The 13647-nt window shown below is 48.5% G+C and overlaps 1 protein-coding gene across 1 annotated transcript; it reads left to right on the top strand.

The window, feature by feature from the left end:
• The first annotated feature begins 1987 nt into the window (after positions 1–1987).
• Positions 1988–12411, top strand: Fmod (fibromodulin). The gene is made up of 4 exons (XM_008830356.3): positions 1988–2099; positions 2323–2368; positions 4960–5945; positions 10592–12411. The coding sequence occupies exons 3-4, from the start codon at positions 4967–4969 to the stop codon at positions 10741–10743; spliced, it is 1131 nt and encodes a 376-aa protein (XP_008828578.1). The 5' UTR covers positions 1988–2099; positions 2323–2368; positions 4960–4966; the 3' UTR covers positions 10744–12411.
• Positions 12412–13647: the final 1236 nt, after the last annotated feature.

The raw sequence follows: 13647 nt of genomic DNA, 5'->3' as shown, positions 1-13647 counted from the left end.
GAGATAATAATAAAGTATTTTGAAAATATATAAAACAAGAGGGGAAATATAAGTGTGAAGATTATCAGCTTAATTAGAGTACATCAGAAAGAACTGTCTACATATTGATGCCTTTGACTCTTACTGTGGTCTAATAAAAGATAATTTTCTTATTAAAAAAAAAAGTTCTCTGTATGTTTTTCTTCTCACGTTGATGCTGTTCTGTGTTACTGATGAGAACAGAGCTGGATGCATGTATATCCACTTTATTGTAAGCAGGCGTTACATTGAAGCTTTCTTCACTTAGTACCATGCCAGTCACAAAGTACATGCTCCTCTTTACTAAATTCAAATGAAGTATGTGTGGGGAAGGGAAGGGGGTCCCTGACTCCTATCTCTATACACTCCTGCTCCCAGGACAGCAGACTGCTATAGATATTTGACTGCCACCTTATTTGAGCCCAGCTGTGACGGCAGACTGGTCATCATCCCTCCACCCTGCCAATTTTCTGGTCTAGAGTTATAGAAAAGTATGCAGACTTTGGAGTCATGTAGATTTTACAACCTCTTACCAGCTAGTCAACTTTGCATCACTTAGTTCCTATTTCTACTGCAGAGCAAGTCAGGCATGGTAGTGCACACCTTTAATCCCAGCACTGAGGCTCTGAGAGGCAGGTGGAGATCAAGGCCAGCCTGATGTACATAGTGAGTTCCAGGTCAACTGAGGCTATAGGCCCTGTCTCAAAAAATAAAAACAAATAAAGCTAAAGAAAACTACTACTGTGGTCATTAAATGAGATGACAAAAGTAAAGCAGCCAGTTTTTCATCCTTTCAAAGGCCAGCATTTCATCCTTTCAAAAATTCTTAAATCCTGAAGACAACAGGCCCTTGGCAGCCTCCACACTAAGTCAACAGCTCAAATTGATCACAGCAACCAAAAGCACCATCTGCCTGGACACTTCTAAATTCTCCAAATTCAAATCCTCTGAGAATTTCCCAGTTTGTATTTCTTTAAAGTAAAGGATATTTCTTGGGTATTGATATGAGCCAATTGTTTGAGGAGAGAGTATTTGGACATCAAGATCATCTAGGCTACCAAAACTCAACCTGAGGCTCACTGTCCTGGTTCTCAGGGATTTTCCCTTAGTCCCTCAATTCCTGATTCAATTTCATGTACCCATCTTCCTATATGCATCCTCACTGAAGGCCTGAAGCATCTAATTTTGCACACCCAAAGTGTAACTTTGGTTTTCCACCTAACTCTGCTCCTCCCATCTCTCCCATGTCAGGAAGTGGTACCGCCACCCATCCAGTTGTCAAATTAAAATTCTAAGAATCATCCTTGACTTTCCTAGTTTTGCATATCTGATCCATCTGTAAGAAATCTCAGTTCTGTCCAGTATAGTCTGCCCCCTCCCCTGCAGCACTAATCCAATCTACCATCCCTTCTCTAGGCTGTCCAGGAGCCCCGGTTCCTCACACTGCAGTCCTCCTGTGTACTTTTTAAAATGTAAATCAAATCCTAGAGCTTCCCCTTCATAAAGCATGCCGTTTAAACATTTAGACTAAAATCTTTTCTGTGGTCTAAAAGTCCCCTCACTGTCTAGCTCCTGCCCCTTCTCTAGCTTCATCTTCCTCTGACTCAGGGACTGTACATCTGTAAAGTGGGACTGACAGTAACAGTCACTATCTACCACATAGTGAGCCCCAGCAGTGCCAAGTAGGTGCCTGCCCCCACACTACCTCCTACAATACTTGATACATCCAAAAAGATCTTATTAGGCATAAAGTAGGATTGAGAGAAATGTTTGCTGATACAGTAGTACATAGTCAACATCACTCTCTTTCCATTTGTTCCTGCCAGCAGTGCTCCTGCACGCACTAGTCTAACACCTGGCGATAGGGGGCGCTTGAGCCAAGAAATAGTACTGGCTCCCCAAGGGGACCAGGGTTCCTGAAAGAGTTAAGAGAATTTTTCGCTAAACCCCAGCCATCCCTCTCCTGCGGCTTAACGAGAAATCCAGGCGCTTCAGAAGAGACTGCACAAATAACTTCTGGGGCATCGCTAACTCATTCAGCAGAAGGAGACCCAGGGCTGCCAAGGCTTCAAGGAAGATAAGTGAGTGGAAAGAAGGTGGTTTTTGCAGCACCGGGCAGAGAGAAGGCTTTTTCATAGTTGAGTGTGAGCTCCACCCCTGCCGCAGAACTGAAAAAGCCAGGCTCTCCTCAGCCCCTCTTCCAGATATTTGATTAGGAATTTGGGGGCGGGCCCTGGCCTGGCGCAGACTCTGTAAGCACTTACTCCTCTCTCTTCCTCTCTCTCACACATTCTCCAACTCAAGGAGGCCAGACAGAGGGACGTGGTAACTCTGAAAGGTTCAACGCAAGGTAAGTTTAGTCATTTTTCTTTTGGTTTTGTCGCTTGAAATTCTAAGAAAGAAAAAGATAAGGGACAGAGCCGGGAAGAAGGGTAAGCGCGGAGAGGTTATTTCTCCTACCTAACTCATGACCCCAGGGATGTGGAAAGAGGCAAAGGCAAATGGGCTCTAGAATTTTACCTGTCTCCTTCCTACAGCTCCCTTACTGGTGTTGGGGACCTCCGATTCACATATATAAAGGAGTCTTCAGGATCACTTTCCCCACTCACGAATCCCACTGTGTTGGGGCTTGGGGCACTTTGGAAGGTAGTCTCTGAAATCTCTCTTAGAGAGGGGTGTGGTGCCCACATGCTGTTGAAGAACAAGTTTCATGTAGCGTGTTGTTAGGGTGAGAGGGAGAGAATAAAGAATTGACCATATCCAGCGTGTCATGGATGGAATGGTACCCCATCCAGGGTGGGAGGTGGTTTCTGGTTTGACCTCAGCTCTGATAGGAGAGAATTTCTCTAGAGTGAAGAAACGGAAGAGCACAGTAGCTCTTGAGTCAGCATCTTCAACTCAGAGAGTAGCAGGCCGGAAACTCCTCACTGAAAAGAGGGTATCTAGCAGCAGAGAAACAATTTAAGAGTGCACAACCCACAACAACACTGCTAGATCTCATAGGGTGAGGACAGGCCTGACTTCTACCAAACCCTTCCAGCAGCCATGGCTCTGAGGAGAGGCCACTGTGGCTGGGCACAGAGCCTCTGGAAAGCCGAGTCTGAAGAGGAAGGTAGTTCTGCCAAAGTGCCCAGTCTAAAAGAAGGAGAAATGAAGACAGAGGCTCACTGTGCCAGCCCTCCAGACAGCCACCTTGGTCCTGCAGCAGCCCAGGGTTGTGCATGGAAAAATGCACTCTTGGCAGTGGGCCGCTCCATCCGTCTTCTCCCCTGGCCAGAGCCAGGGACCAGCCAGTGTGCCCAGGCAGTGGGCAGTTGAGTCTGCTTCTCAGAAACACTGTGGCTCTTTGTTCAAGGCTTGTGGCTGCCCAAGGATGAGCCAGAGTACCCATTCTTTGCCACCCATGAGCTGATGTGGTGAAGAAGCTCTAATGGAACTGCTTTCAGGGAACAAAGAGGTTTGACAGGGATGGTGGCCAGAAGGTCACTAGTTGGAGTGTTGCAGTCATGGTCCTTCTTATCAGTTCATTGAATTCAATGTTGTCCTTTATACTCCTTTCCTGTCCTGCCCACAGTTGCCAACCCCACCAAGGCCCAACAACAGCATGAAGATTACAGGTGACTCTCTCAGGCTGGGAAAGGTTCTAAGCTTTCTCTGTGTTAACAGTTGCATTCTGGGGGGTTGGGGGTGCCCTCTGCCCACAGGGCACTAGTCATAAGAAACTGGAGTAGGGTACTTAGGCCTGATATGACATCCCTGGTCCCTCATCTTTCGCACCTCCAGCTCCTTCCTGGAGGCCCCAGTCTACCCCATTCTCATCTTACTAGCACAGCAAGTGCCAAGGCAACAGGCTCCTCAGCAATATGAGTGGTAAGTAAGCCTGGCAAGCTAGGCATCATCACTTGGAGTAGGTAGCTTGGGATAGGAAAGGAGATGCTAAACCCTACCCTAGGCTATTCTCCCTTAAGAAGCTCCCAAAGCCTACATTCTATTGCAGTTCTCAGTGTTCCTAGCTCATTTCTCTTGCCTTTCACATGACTCTCACACAATTCCCATGGTGGGCATGAGGAGTAGGAGTTTTTCCATCAGCACCACGGGACCACAGAAGAAAGAGAAGTGGACTAGCCTAGATACAATAGTCAGCAGCCCCTAGAAGACAATGTCCACACCCAGGGTTGGGTCCCCAGTCTGGAGAGACTGAAGACTGGGTACATGGTATGGCCACAAACTGCTAACCAGCAAGTTTTCTCACCCAGCAGACTATCCCAGATGATGGTACTTAGGAGAGTAGCACTGGACTTGTGGTAGCCACAGAGGGAAACCACACCCTCCCACACAGTCATAAACCCTCAGCCTGCCCAAGAGACCAAAAGATTTTCCAGAAGCAGCTCGATCTTCCCTGTTGATGTCTCAGCCATTTCTGGAAGTTTCTTGGACATGGAAAGAGCCAGGAGACTCTTTACCTTAACTCTAAGAAAGTATTTCCCTGGGAGTCTAAACTAGAAGGCAATTCAGACCTGAAGAGTACTCTACCATTATTAAGAAGAGAGAAATAGAGGAAGGGAGAGAGATCGTGTGCATTGTGGGCTTCCCAGTTTCCCCAACAGAATCGTCAGGGTGCTAGAGACAACTAAGGACTTGCACTTCCCAGAAGTGTAGATCCCATGCCTCTCAGGTTCCTTCTAATCGCAGATTCTTTTGTGGCCACATGACCAGAAGCAAATGCATTGGTCTTCTGCAGATAGCCAGGGTTCAGTTCCCTGAGTGTGCAGAGCTAGTAGGAGGAGGCACCTGGGAAGGGAGAGTCGAGCTCCTGCTCTCCAGTGATTGGTCACACAGTCAGAACACCATCTGTGCCCCTCAGAGCCTACAGTCAGCCTGGCTGCTCTCCTGGACCCTTACTTATGCCCCCCACTCGCTCTGTTCTCTCCTTTTCTGCAGAGACAAAATGCATTGGGCCTCCCTCCTACTGCTGGCAGGGCTCTGCTCCCTTTCCCAGGCACAGTATGATGAAGACTCTCATTGGTGGATCCAATACCTCCGAAGCCAGCAGTCTACCTATTATGATCACTATGACCCTTACCCATATGAACCCTCTGAGACTTACCCCTATGGGGTGGAGGAAGGCCCAGCCTATGCCTATGGTGCACCACCCCCACCAGAGCCCCGAGACTGCCCCCAGGAGTGCGACTGCCCCCCCAACTTCCCAACAGCCATGTACTGTGACAACCGCAACCTCAAGTACTTGCCCTTTGTGCCCTCCCGTATGAAGTACGTCTACTTCCAGAACAACCAGATCTCTGCAATCCAGGAAGGTGTCTTCGACAATGCCACTGGGCTGCTCTGGATTGCTCTCCATGGCAATCAGATTACCAGTGACAAGGTGGGCAGGAAGGTCTTCTCCAAGCTGAGGCACCTGGAGAGGCTGTACCTGGACCACAACAACCTGACCCGGATGCCTGGCCCGCTGCCTCGATCCCTGAGAGAACTCCACCTGGACCACAACCAGATCTCCCGGGTCCCCAGCAATGCTCTGGAGGGTCTGGAGAACCTCACAGCATTGTACCTCCAACACAATGAGATCCAGGAAGTGGGAAGTTCCATGAGGGGCCTCCGCTCCTTGATCCTGCTGGACCTTAGTTACAACCACCTTCGGAGGGTGCCAGACGGTCTGCCCTCAGCCCTTGAGCAGCTGTACCTGGAGCACAACAACGTCTATACTGTTCCCGACAGCTACTTCCGGGGTTCGCCCAAGCTGTTGTATGTGCGCCTGTCCCACAATAGTCTCACCAACAACGGCCTGGCCACCAACACCTTCAACTCCAGCAGCCTCCTTGAGCTTGACTTGTCCTACAACCAGCTGCAGAAGATCCCTCCTGTCAACACCAACCTGGAGAACCTCTACCTCCAAGGCAATAGGATCAATGGTGAGATGGGGCGGGGGAAAGAAACGGGACTCCTCTAGTGCTAGTGAGACTATGAAAGAAATAGGCCCAAAGAACCAAACAGTTCAGGCAAAGTTTCTGAGCACTGAATCCCTGCAGTGTGGGGTGGGGGGGTTTGAAGCATACTGGTACTCCAGCAGAGGTGAAAAAAAAAAAAAAAACTCAAACACAGAGTTGGTTGGCTCCAAAGACCACTTCCCAGGAAAGACAGTTTCAGTTTAGGGCTAGCGAGGTGAGTGCACAGGTTGGAGGAAAGCAGGACACAGCCACTTAGATTAGGAATGCCACAAAAAAACTAGTCACTTAGCAAGTCACCCAGAAGGGACAACCAGGGATGCACAATTGAGAGGAAGAGGTTACATGTTAGGAGAGGGAGAGGTGAGCTGGGAAAAGCTCAGGAGGGGTATTCACAGAGGAGACTTAAGCTTATCTTGTGGGGTCTGTCTCTGGAGGAAGTTGGACTGTTAAGAACCCAGAGGTCTCTGATCCTCCTCACAATCATCAGAGGACACGACCTTTCTGTTAGCACCAAATAACTCCTGCCTGCACAGCCTGTTCTAGTATTTGCTTTATACAAGTAATAGACAAAAATGGGCAGCCTCCCAGAACTGAGTATGGGACTTGTTCTGTACAGTTCTCCACGGAGTCCAAGGAACCCCTGGTGTCAAGGCAAAGGTCCTCTGTGGCAACATTTGCCTGGCCACCTGAAGCCTTATGGTGGGGGCATGGGATGACATATTTTCTGGGCATTTCCCTGTACAGGACTGCCTTTCTGGGGCTGGGAGCTTAAGAGATGAATTTCTGACTCAATGCTGGCTTTTCAGTCTCTTTCTCTTAAGATCAAGTTCAAAACATGCTTTGTTGCCCCATGGTCTCTGATGTCTTGATCTCAGCTAGAAGGTACTGAGCCAGCATTTAGCTTCCCTCACCCTGGCCCAGTCCTCCTCTGAGGAGGAGAAGCCTATGAATGACCATGCAGAGAGCTTTGAAATTCAGCCTGCTGAGAAGGAACCAGCAATCAAAGCACTGGACGTACCCAGTCCTGTCCTCTTCCCCTCCCTCATCTCTTCTCAGGGGACAGATTAGTCATTTAGCAAATGTTAACTAGCCAGACCGCCAGCCTCAGAAGGCAACAGGGGAGGTTGCAGTGGGCTGTGAGGTGGAGAGGAGTCTAACTGGTCCTTTCATTTGAACTGCAAGGCACCGTCACATGTCACATACATTCCAAGTTGGTTTTTATTTAAAGTCTCTCTTATGGGGTGTCTTGTTAGTCTCAAAGAGAGGGTGGGGGTCCTTTAAGCTATCTTGAAGATGTTGCATGCCACCAAGGTTTGGCATTTTCTCATGGCTTTATGTCCTACCCAGCAGTCACCTACTACCTACTCTGAATCCAGGAGGTTTGTCACATCAGAAATGTCAAACTGTATGTCGTGCTTATTCAACTTACCCCAAAGGAGCTCTTGGAAAGAACCCATTAGTTAATGCCTAACTATCCAGTCAGAGAAAGATGGTGAAGAAAGTCTTTGTCACAGTGTCTCCTTACCTGTCTGTCTTTATGCAGAACTACATCCACCAATCAAATATAAGGTGGCCCACCTCTCCCAAAAGCTGATCAGAAACTAAGTTATTTGATGAGGTATCCTAGGGTCCTGCAAGAAAGTTATCTGTTCAAACCACCTAGGAATTTTCAGTGTCTACCAAATTCCTGCACTTGGTTTAGGCCTAATTCCCTCTGCTGAGTATCATTTATTCTCTCTCCCTGTCTTCTCTTTAAGCAAAATAACACCAATGCCCTATCTTTCTTAAATTAGTAAATAGTATATGTAAGCGCATAGTTCAGAGGGCCTGGCACACAGCTTCAAAAACAATTCACATAACAAATGATCTTGTCTTCTTACTGTCAGTTTGGATTTGACAAGTACAGTTTGGGTTGTTGTTTTCTGTATCACCAAGATGGGGAACTGAGGCAGAGAAAGAAAAACTGTCTCTCCAGGTCACCCAGCTTATGAAGGTTAGAATCCTAAACTCCTGCCTTCAGTGTCAAAGGACTTGAAGCCAGGCATCTCTGACAGAGAACGGGGAGCAATCTCTCCCTGTTGCAGGCCACTAGCAGTAAACAATCCCCCCCCCCCACACACACATGAACACTGTGACCAGGAGAGAGGCCTTCCTGTACTGCCAAGCCAGGAACCCAGGTAGGATGAAGGTGAGGTAAAAGTATGAAGGAGAAGCCAACAGAACAGGAGCTCCAGGCCTACAAGCAACAAGATAGGGTCTTCTCCCTCCCTTATTTCTCTCTCCAGTGTCTCCCTCAGTTTTTCCAGCCTGGCAGCAGCTAAGGAACAACACCACGGAATGTTATTCGGAAGCTGTGGGATCCAGTGGAGCAGGGAAGTTATTGGAATTTGGAAAGATTTATGTCAGTATTTGATCTGGGCTGGAAAATGTCTACCAGAGCCTCCTCACAGAAGCCCTGTCCTACTGTGGGTTGAGGAGAAAGTGGGAGCACTCCCAGAGCCCTGTGTGTAGCTGGTCTAAATGCTTGTGTCTAGATGCTCACGGGCCTGGACCATATTTATATGCCTACAGCTGGGAACTGGGATTTTATCAGACAATCTGCTCCAGGTTAGGAGAAACCTATCATGGTGCCTGTAGCTTAGCCCCAAATAGAGTTGGAAGTAACAACTCAGCTTAGTCACTACATCTCCCTTCCCTGAACACAGATAACAAACGCAACTCCCACCTAGACTTTGCCTACTGAATCTTCTTCCAGAAGGAAAATACTACAATGCATTCCAGATCTTCTGTCCCTCCATGAAAGGTGTTTCCCAGTCCCTGAATCCTCCTAGGCCTAATTCTTCTCTGGACCTGAATTCTGTGTCTATCTCAATGTAAGTCAATTTGCTACAGCCTCACCCTGGCTCATTTTCAGTCAGTTCTAAATTAACAACTGACAGTGTTAATTTAGAAACACTTTCTTCCTCAGCCTCAGCCTTCGGTCTTCCTTGGGACCTTCATTTTCACTCTCACAATTACCCCCCAGGAAGAACCCCCATGGTTCTCCTTAGCTGGTTAGCTCCTGCCAGCTCCATTCTGACCATGGTTCCAGACACCTTTCGGAGATGAGGAAAGCTGCTGGTGGGATGAAGCTAGCCTGACTCTATGCCCAGGTTGCAGCTGCCAGCAATGTGCCCATGAGTGGTACTCACTCCAGACCCCACCAGCACCATCTTCCAGACTCCTTCACAGAAAATAACAAGAGCAGCCTTCTGAGGACCCTCAAACACCAAGTGGAAGGCAGCCCTGAGAGGCTTTGTGACTTTCAGTGGGGGTTTCACTGTCTCTGCTGGAGTTTCCCTGGGTCTTGGTTTTTCCTACTGACAGTAAGTAGACTGAAGACAGAACTGATTGACTTGTCCAAGCGGACAGCCAGAGCAAGCTGTGGGAGGTTTTACATTAAAACAAAGTAGAACAACTGGGTCTGGTGTGGCTCTTCTACAAGAAAGTCCTGGGCAACTTCTGAGAGTTAAAAGAGGTAGGGGGTAAGGAGAAGGCTCAGTGGTTAAAGGACTTGCCATGCAAGCATGAAGACCAGAGTTCAGATGCCCATAATGCCAGGGGCTAGTGAGACTAACCAAACTGGCAAACTCTTAGTTTCATTGAAAGAACCTTCTCAATGAGTAGGATGGAAAAGCAATCAAGGATGATTCCTGACATCAGCCTTGGGCCTCCACATGTATGAACATGTACACACGTGCATGCAAACATGCACACACACATATGCACTCTGTACACACACAAAAATGGAAAAAGAAAAAAGTAAAAGAAAAAGGCAGACTATAGGGCATGGGTGGGTGGCACATGCCTGTAATCCCAGCACTCAGGAGGTAGAGGCAGGAGGAACAAGAGTCCAAGGTTAGACTTGGCTACATAGTGAGTTTGAGACCAGGCTGGACTACCTGAGACCTGTCCCCCCAAATAAAAGAGGCCTACGTAATCATGCAGGAGGCAAGGGAGTGGCTTATTTGGTTCTGTGCACTGTGGCTATGCCCTGAGTTCCCAGCCTGCCTTCCCCTGCCAGTCTCCTGAAAGCACTGGCACTCAGACATTCACTCTGGGCCCAGATTTCTCTTTTTCATTTCCTGCTTCTTTATCTGCAAAGTGGCAGGAAATGCTCAAGACTGAAGTCTCTCTATTTTCCAGACTTGCTTCTCACAGTGTGCCATCAGCAAAGGCCTCCCAGAAGCAGCCAAGCCTTTCAGAGCTGCTGTGGTCTTGGCCTACCCTCTGCTTCCCCCTGCTGCCTGCAGACAGGAAGAAAAACGGGCTGGTGGGAAGGACACCCAAGGACGTTCAGGGCCTGTAGAGCAAAGTACCAGTGCAGGTGGAAAGGAGGTGACTGAACTGAGAAACTGAAACAATGACCAGCCCTGTCCTTAGCTCTGTTTAGAACAGTGCCAGTCCATCTGACCCCAATCCTAGGATACATTTAGCCCCCTCTCAACTTGGTACCCTCTTGCCCTCGTCTGAACTCTGTTCAGGGACCTCAAGCAGGTGCTCTAAGCCCACTTTGTATTTGGTTCCTGAGCTGGCCTTCTCTCACCCTCCTGCCCTTCTTGTTCCCCCAGAGTTCTCCATCAGCAGCTTCTGCACCGTGGTGGATGTCATGAACTTCTCCAAGCTGCAGGTGCTGCGCCTGGATGGAAACGAGATCCAGCGCAGTGCCATGCCTGTGGACGCACCACTCTGCCTGCGCCTTGCCAGTCTCATCGAGATCTGAGTGGCCCTCACAGGGGCCAGGCGTCAGCCCTTGCTTCTGCCTCGGCTTGATGACTTGGTTTGGCTTTTGCTGGAAGGTCTGGAGCAAGCATGTTTGACAGAAGTCCATGGGCTCTTCTTCAGTCTACTCCCCATAGACAGGGTTAGGTGGGATCAGGGGCCAGGCTGGCTTCTGCAGAGGACATTGGCAGAGCTCTCTGTTCTCCAGGTACAAAAGTGGTGGCAGAGGGAGTGGGCCACAGAGTTCCAGCCCCAGAAGTCTGACTATTCTTGAGCTCTCCTGATAGTCTGGTATCTCTGGGCTATAACTTCCCTTGGGCAATAGTACAAAACTGTTTTCAGACAAACTCTGCCCCCTCCATGAGCAGACAGCTGTCTGCACTGCTGGGCTGCTCCTGCAGTTGCTCTTGGCTCCTCTTCACTGCTCCTCAAAACGTACCTCTTGCCCAGCCCCTTCCTCCTAGGCCCAGCTCAACCACTCTGCTCTCTTTCTCTGATGCCTCTTATATGCTTTAGGTATTCAGGAGACCCCAAGGCAGGTGGGCACCTGTTCAGCAAGTTGTGGAGAGAACCCACACTATTGTCTGAAGTTAAAAGAGTTGCTGAAAGTCACCACTACACCTCCTTAACATCACCTCTTTGAAGCCATCAGATTGGAGGTCATCAGGACAGTGACAATATTCATGGCTTGATACCAGAGGACATAACTAACCTCCATTTAGGTAAATGTAATGAGGCTATAGCTTAGCAGCCTAGCAACTCTGTAAGGGTAGATCAGATTTCAAAGGAGGGAAGGCCAGACTTGTTATCATCAGTTTTCATAATGGGGTAAGGAAGGGGCCACACCTAGACTGACAGAACTGAAAGGACAGCCCCTCTGGTTTCATCTGACCCAGCACACACTGCACCCCTACTAGGGCATTTAACCTTGAAGGTAGAACAGTGTGGTTTTCAAACTATGAGAAAGGTGCTTCACCCCCTTCTTGATCTAAGCAGGAAGATTTGGTATATGGACAGGAGAGGCAGACTTCAGCCACCCCTGGACCCACCTGTTAGCCTAAACTAGAGGGGTGTGGCCAATAGTTTGTTTGTCCAAAGGCCCGAGTTAAAGGTATCAGCTCTCCTAAAGATGTTTTTTGGGGTACCAGAAGTCCAGGCCAGGGAGCCAAGTCTTTCCAGTGCTAGGCAGGAATTCCTCTGTTTTTGCATATGGGAGCCACCCCTCCTGACCTGTGCTTTGCAGCTTGATTGAAGAGCACTTCCTTCTTTCTCTGAAAGGTCATGTTGCCTGTAACCCACATGCTTTTCTGGGTCCCAGTGGGATGGGGCCACATGGGTAGCCACCAGTAAGGATCAGCTGAGGGAAGTTAGCTTGAGTCAGGTCCCTGCTCAGATGACTTACATCCCTGACTCTATGTGTGCTTGGGAGCAGCTTCCTCAAAAAGGGGAAGAGGGGACTGTGTTCTGGGCTTCAGACCCTGAAATCCACAAAAGCCAAACCAGCTCATTTCAGCCAGGGCATGCAGCTGCAAGGGGCAAGCCTGCCTTGCCCAGGGGCTCTCGGAAAGCATCTGCATATGAACACCATCATGCCTCTATAAAGGGTCCTCAGCATGGGGCAAGCATGAGTGGTGGCTAACCCGACCAATAAAGTTATTTTATAAGTGCATTTTTGAGGATGGAGTTAATTAGCAGCAGACCTCAGCTTTACCTTACGGGTGTCTAGTACAGTTCCATGTGCCTTGGACTGTATAAGTTCTTTCTTTGCTATTCTGTTTAGGCAGATGTAGTTAAGAGCTCTTTAAAAAGTAGCCTAAAAAACTTCAAGTTAACAATGTTTTGAAAGTGCCGCTGTAAGTCTAACTTTAATCTCAGTATCTCCATATCCATTTGACTCCCAAGAGAAACAAAAACTGGGTTTGAAGGTGTTTGTTTGCTCCCCCGCACCATCCCGGTTCCCAAGTCATTGTAAATGCTTTTCTCCCTCCATCCTTTTTATTACCCAGTACTTCTGGCCCTGGCCGACCCTGAGCACTGTTGTCTTAATGGCTGCCGCCCTCTAGCGGCACCTGCACAAAATAGCACAGCCGTTTGGGTCCTGCAACAGAAGCAGTGAGCCAGCCACCAGTTCTTCCATCCAATCTCTCCCTGTGTGTTTCTTGAAAACCTTTAGGGGCTAGATGCTGTGTTGGGTGCTTAGCATTGTCTTGAAGTGAGGAAGACAGACTTCATTTGTGCCTTTGAGGTATTTCATTATTTTCTAGTAAGGAAAGAACTGCTAATATGCCAAATTCTGTGCCTAATATATGGTGAATGCCCAGCTCCATGTTAAGCGAAAGCGAACTAATCATTGCCTAGGACATGTTTCAGGAAGTAACGTGGGATAATCAGAAAGCAGCCATAGCAACAGTCACAGCCCTTTCTCAAGGTTAGGAAGTAAAATTCTTCTGTCTTGGAGACCTGGCAAAGAGGGGTACCAGGTGAAGGAGGGGATGGGACAGGATATATGGCAGGATATATCCAAACTACAGTTGCCTTCAAGTTTTGACTCTCAGCGGCTCCCATGGCCACCCCAACTGTATGAGTTAGGTTGCATTGCTGTGACATACACTTGACAGAAGCAAGTTAAATGAGGAAAGATCTGTTGTGGTTCATGGTTTCAGAGGGTCTCCATCCATCATGTCAGGGAAAACTCAGTTCATGGCAGTGGGAGTATGTGGTAGGGGCTGTTCACATCACAGCACACCAGGAAGCAGAGGACAAGGCAGGAACCAAGATCTTGGGTAACAAAAGCCCACTCCTAGTGACCTGCTTCTGCCAGCCAGAACCCCTCCTAAAGCTTCCACAGCCTCCTAAACTAGCACTGTCAGCTGAAGAACAAGTCTTCAAAGCTCCAGGTTAAAGT

The sequence above is a fragment of the Nannospalax galili genome, unplaced genomic scaffold, assembly GCF_000622305.1.
Source record: "Nannospalax galili isolate Female #2095 unplaced genomic scaffold, S.galili_v1.0 scaffold113, whole genome shotgun sequence".
Classification (NCBI taxonomy): Eukaryota; Metazoa; Chordata; class Mammalia; order Rodentia; family Spalacidae; genus Nannospalax; species Nannospalax galili.
Note: the sequence above shows the minus strand (reverse complement) of the source record. Positions and strands in the feature narration are given on the sequence as shown.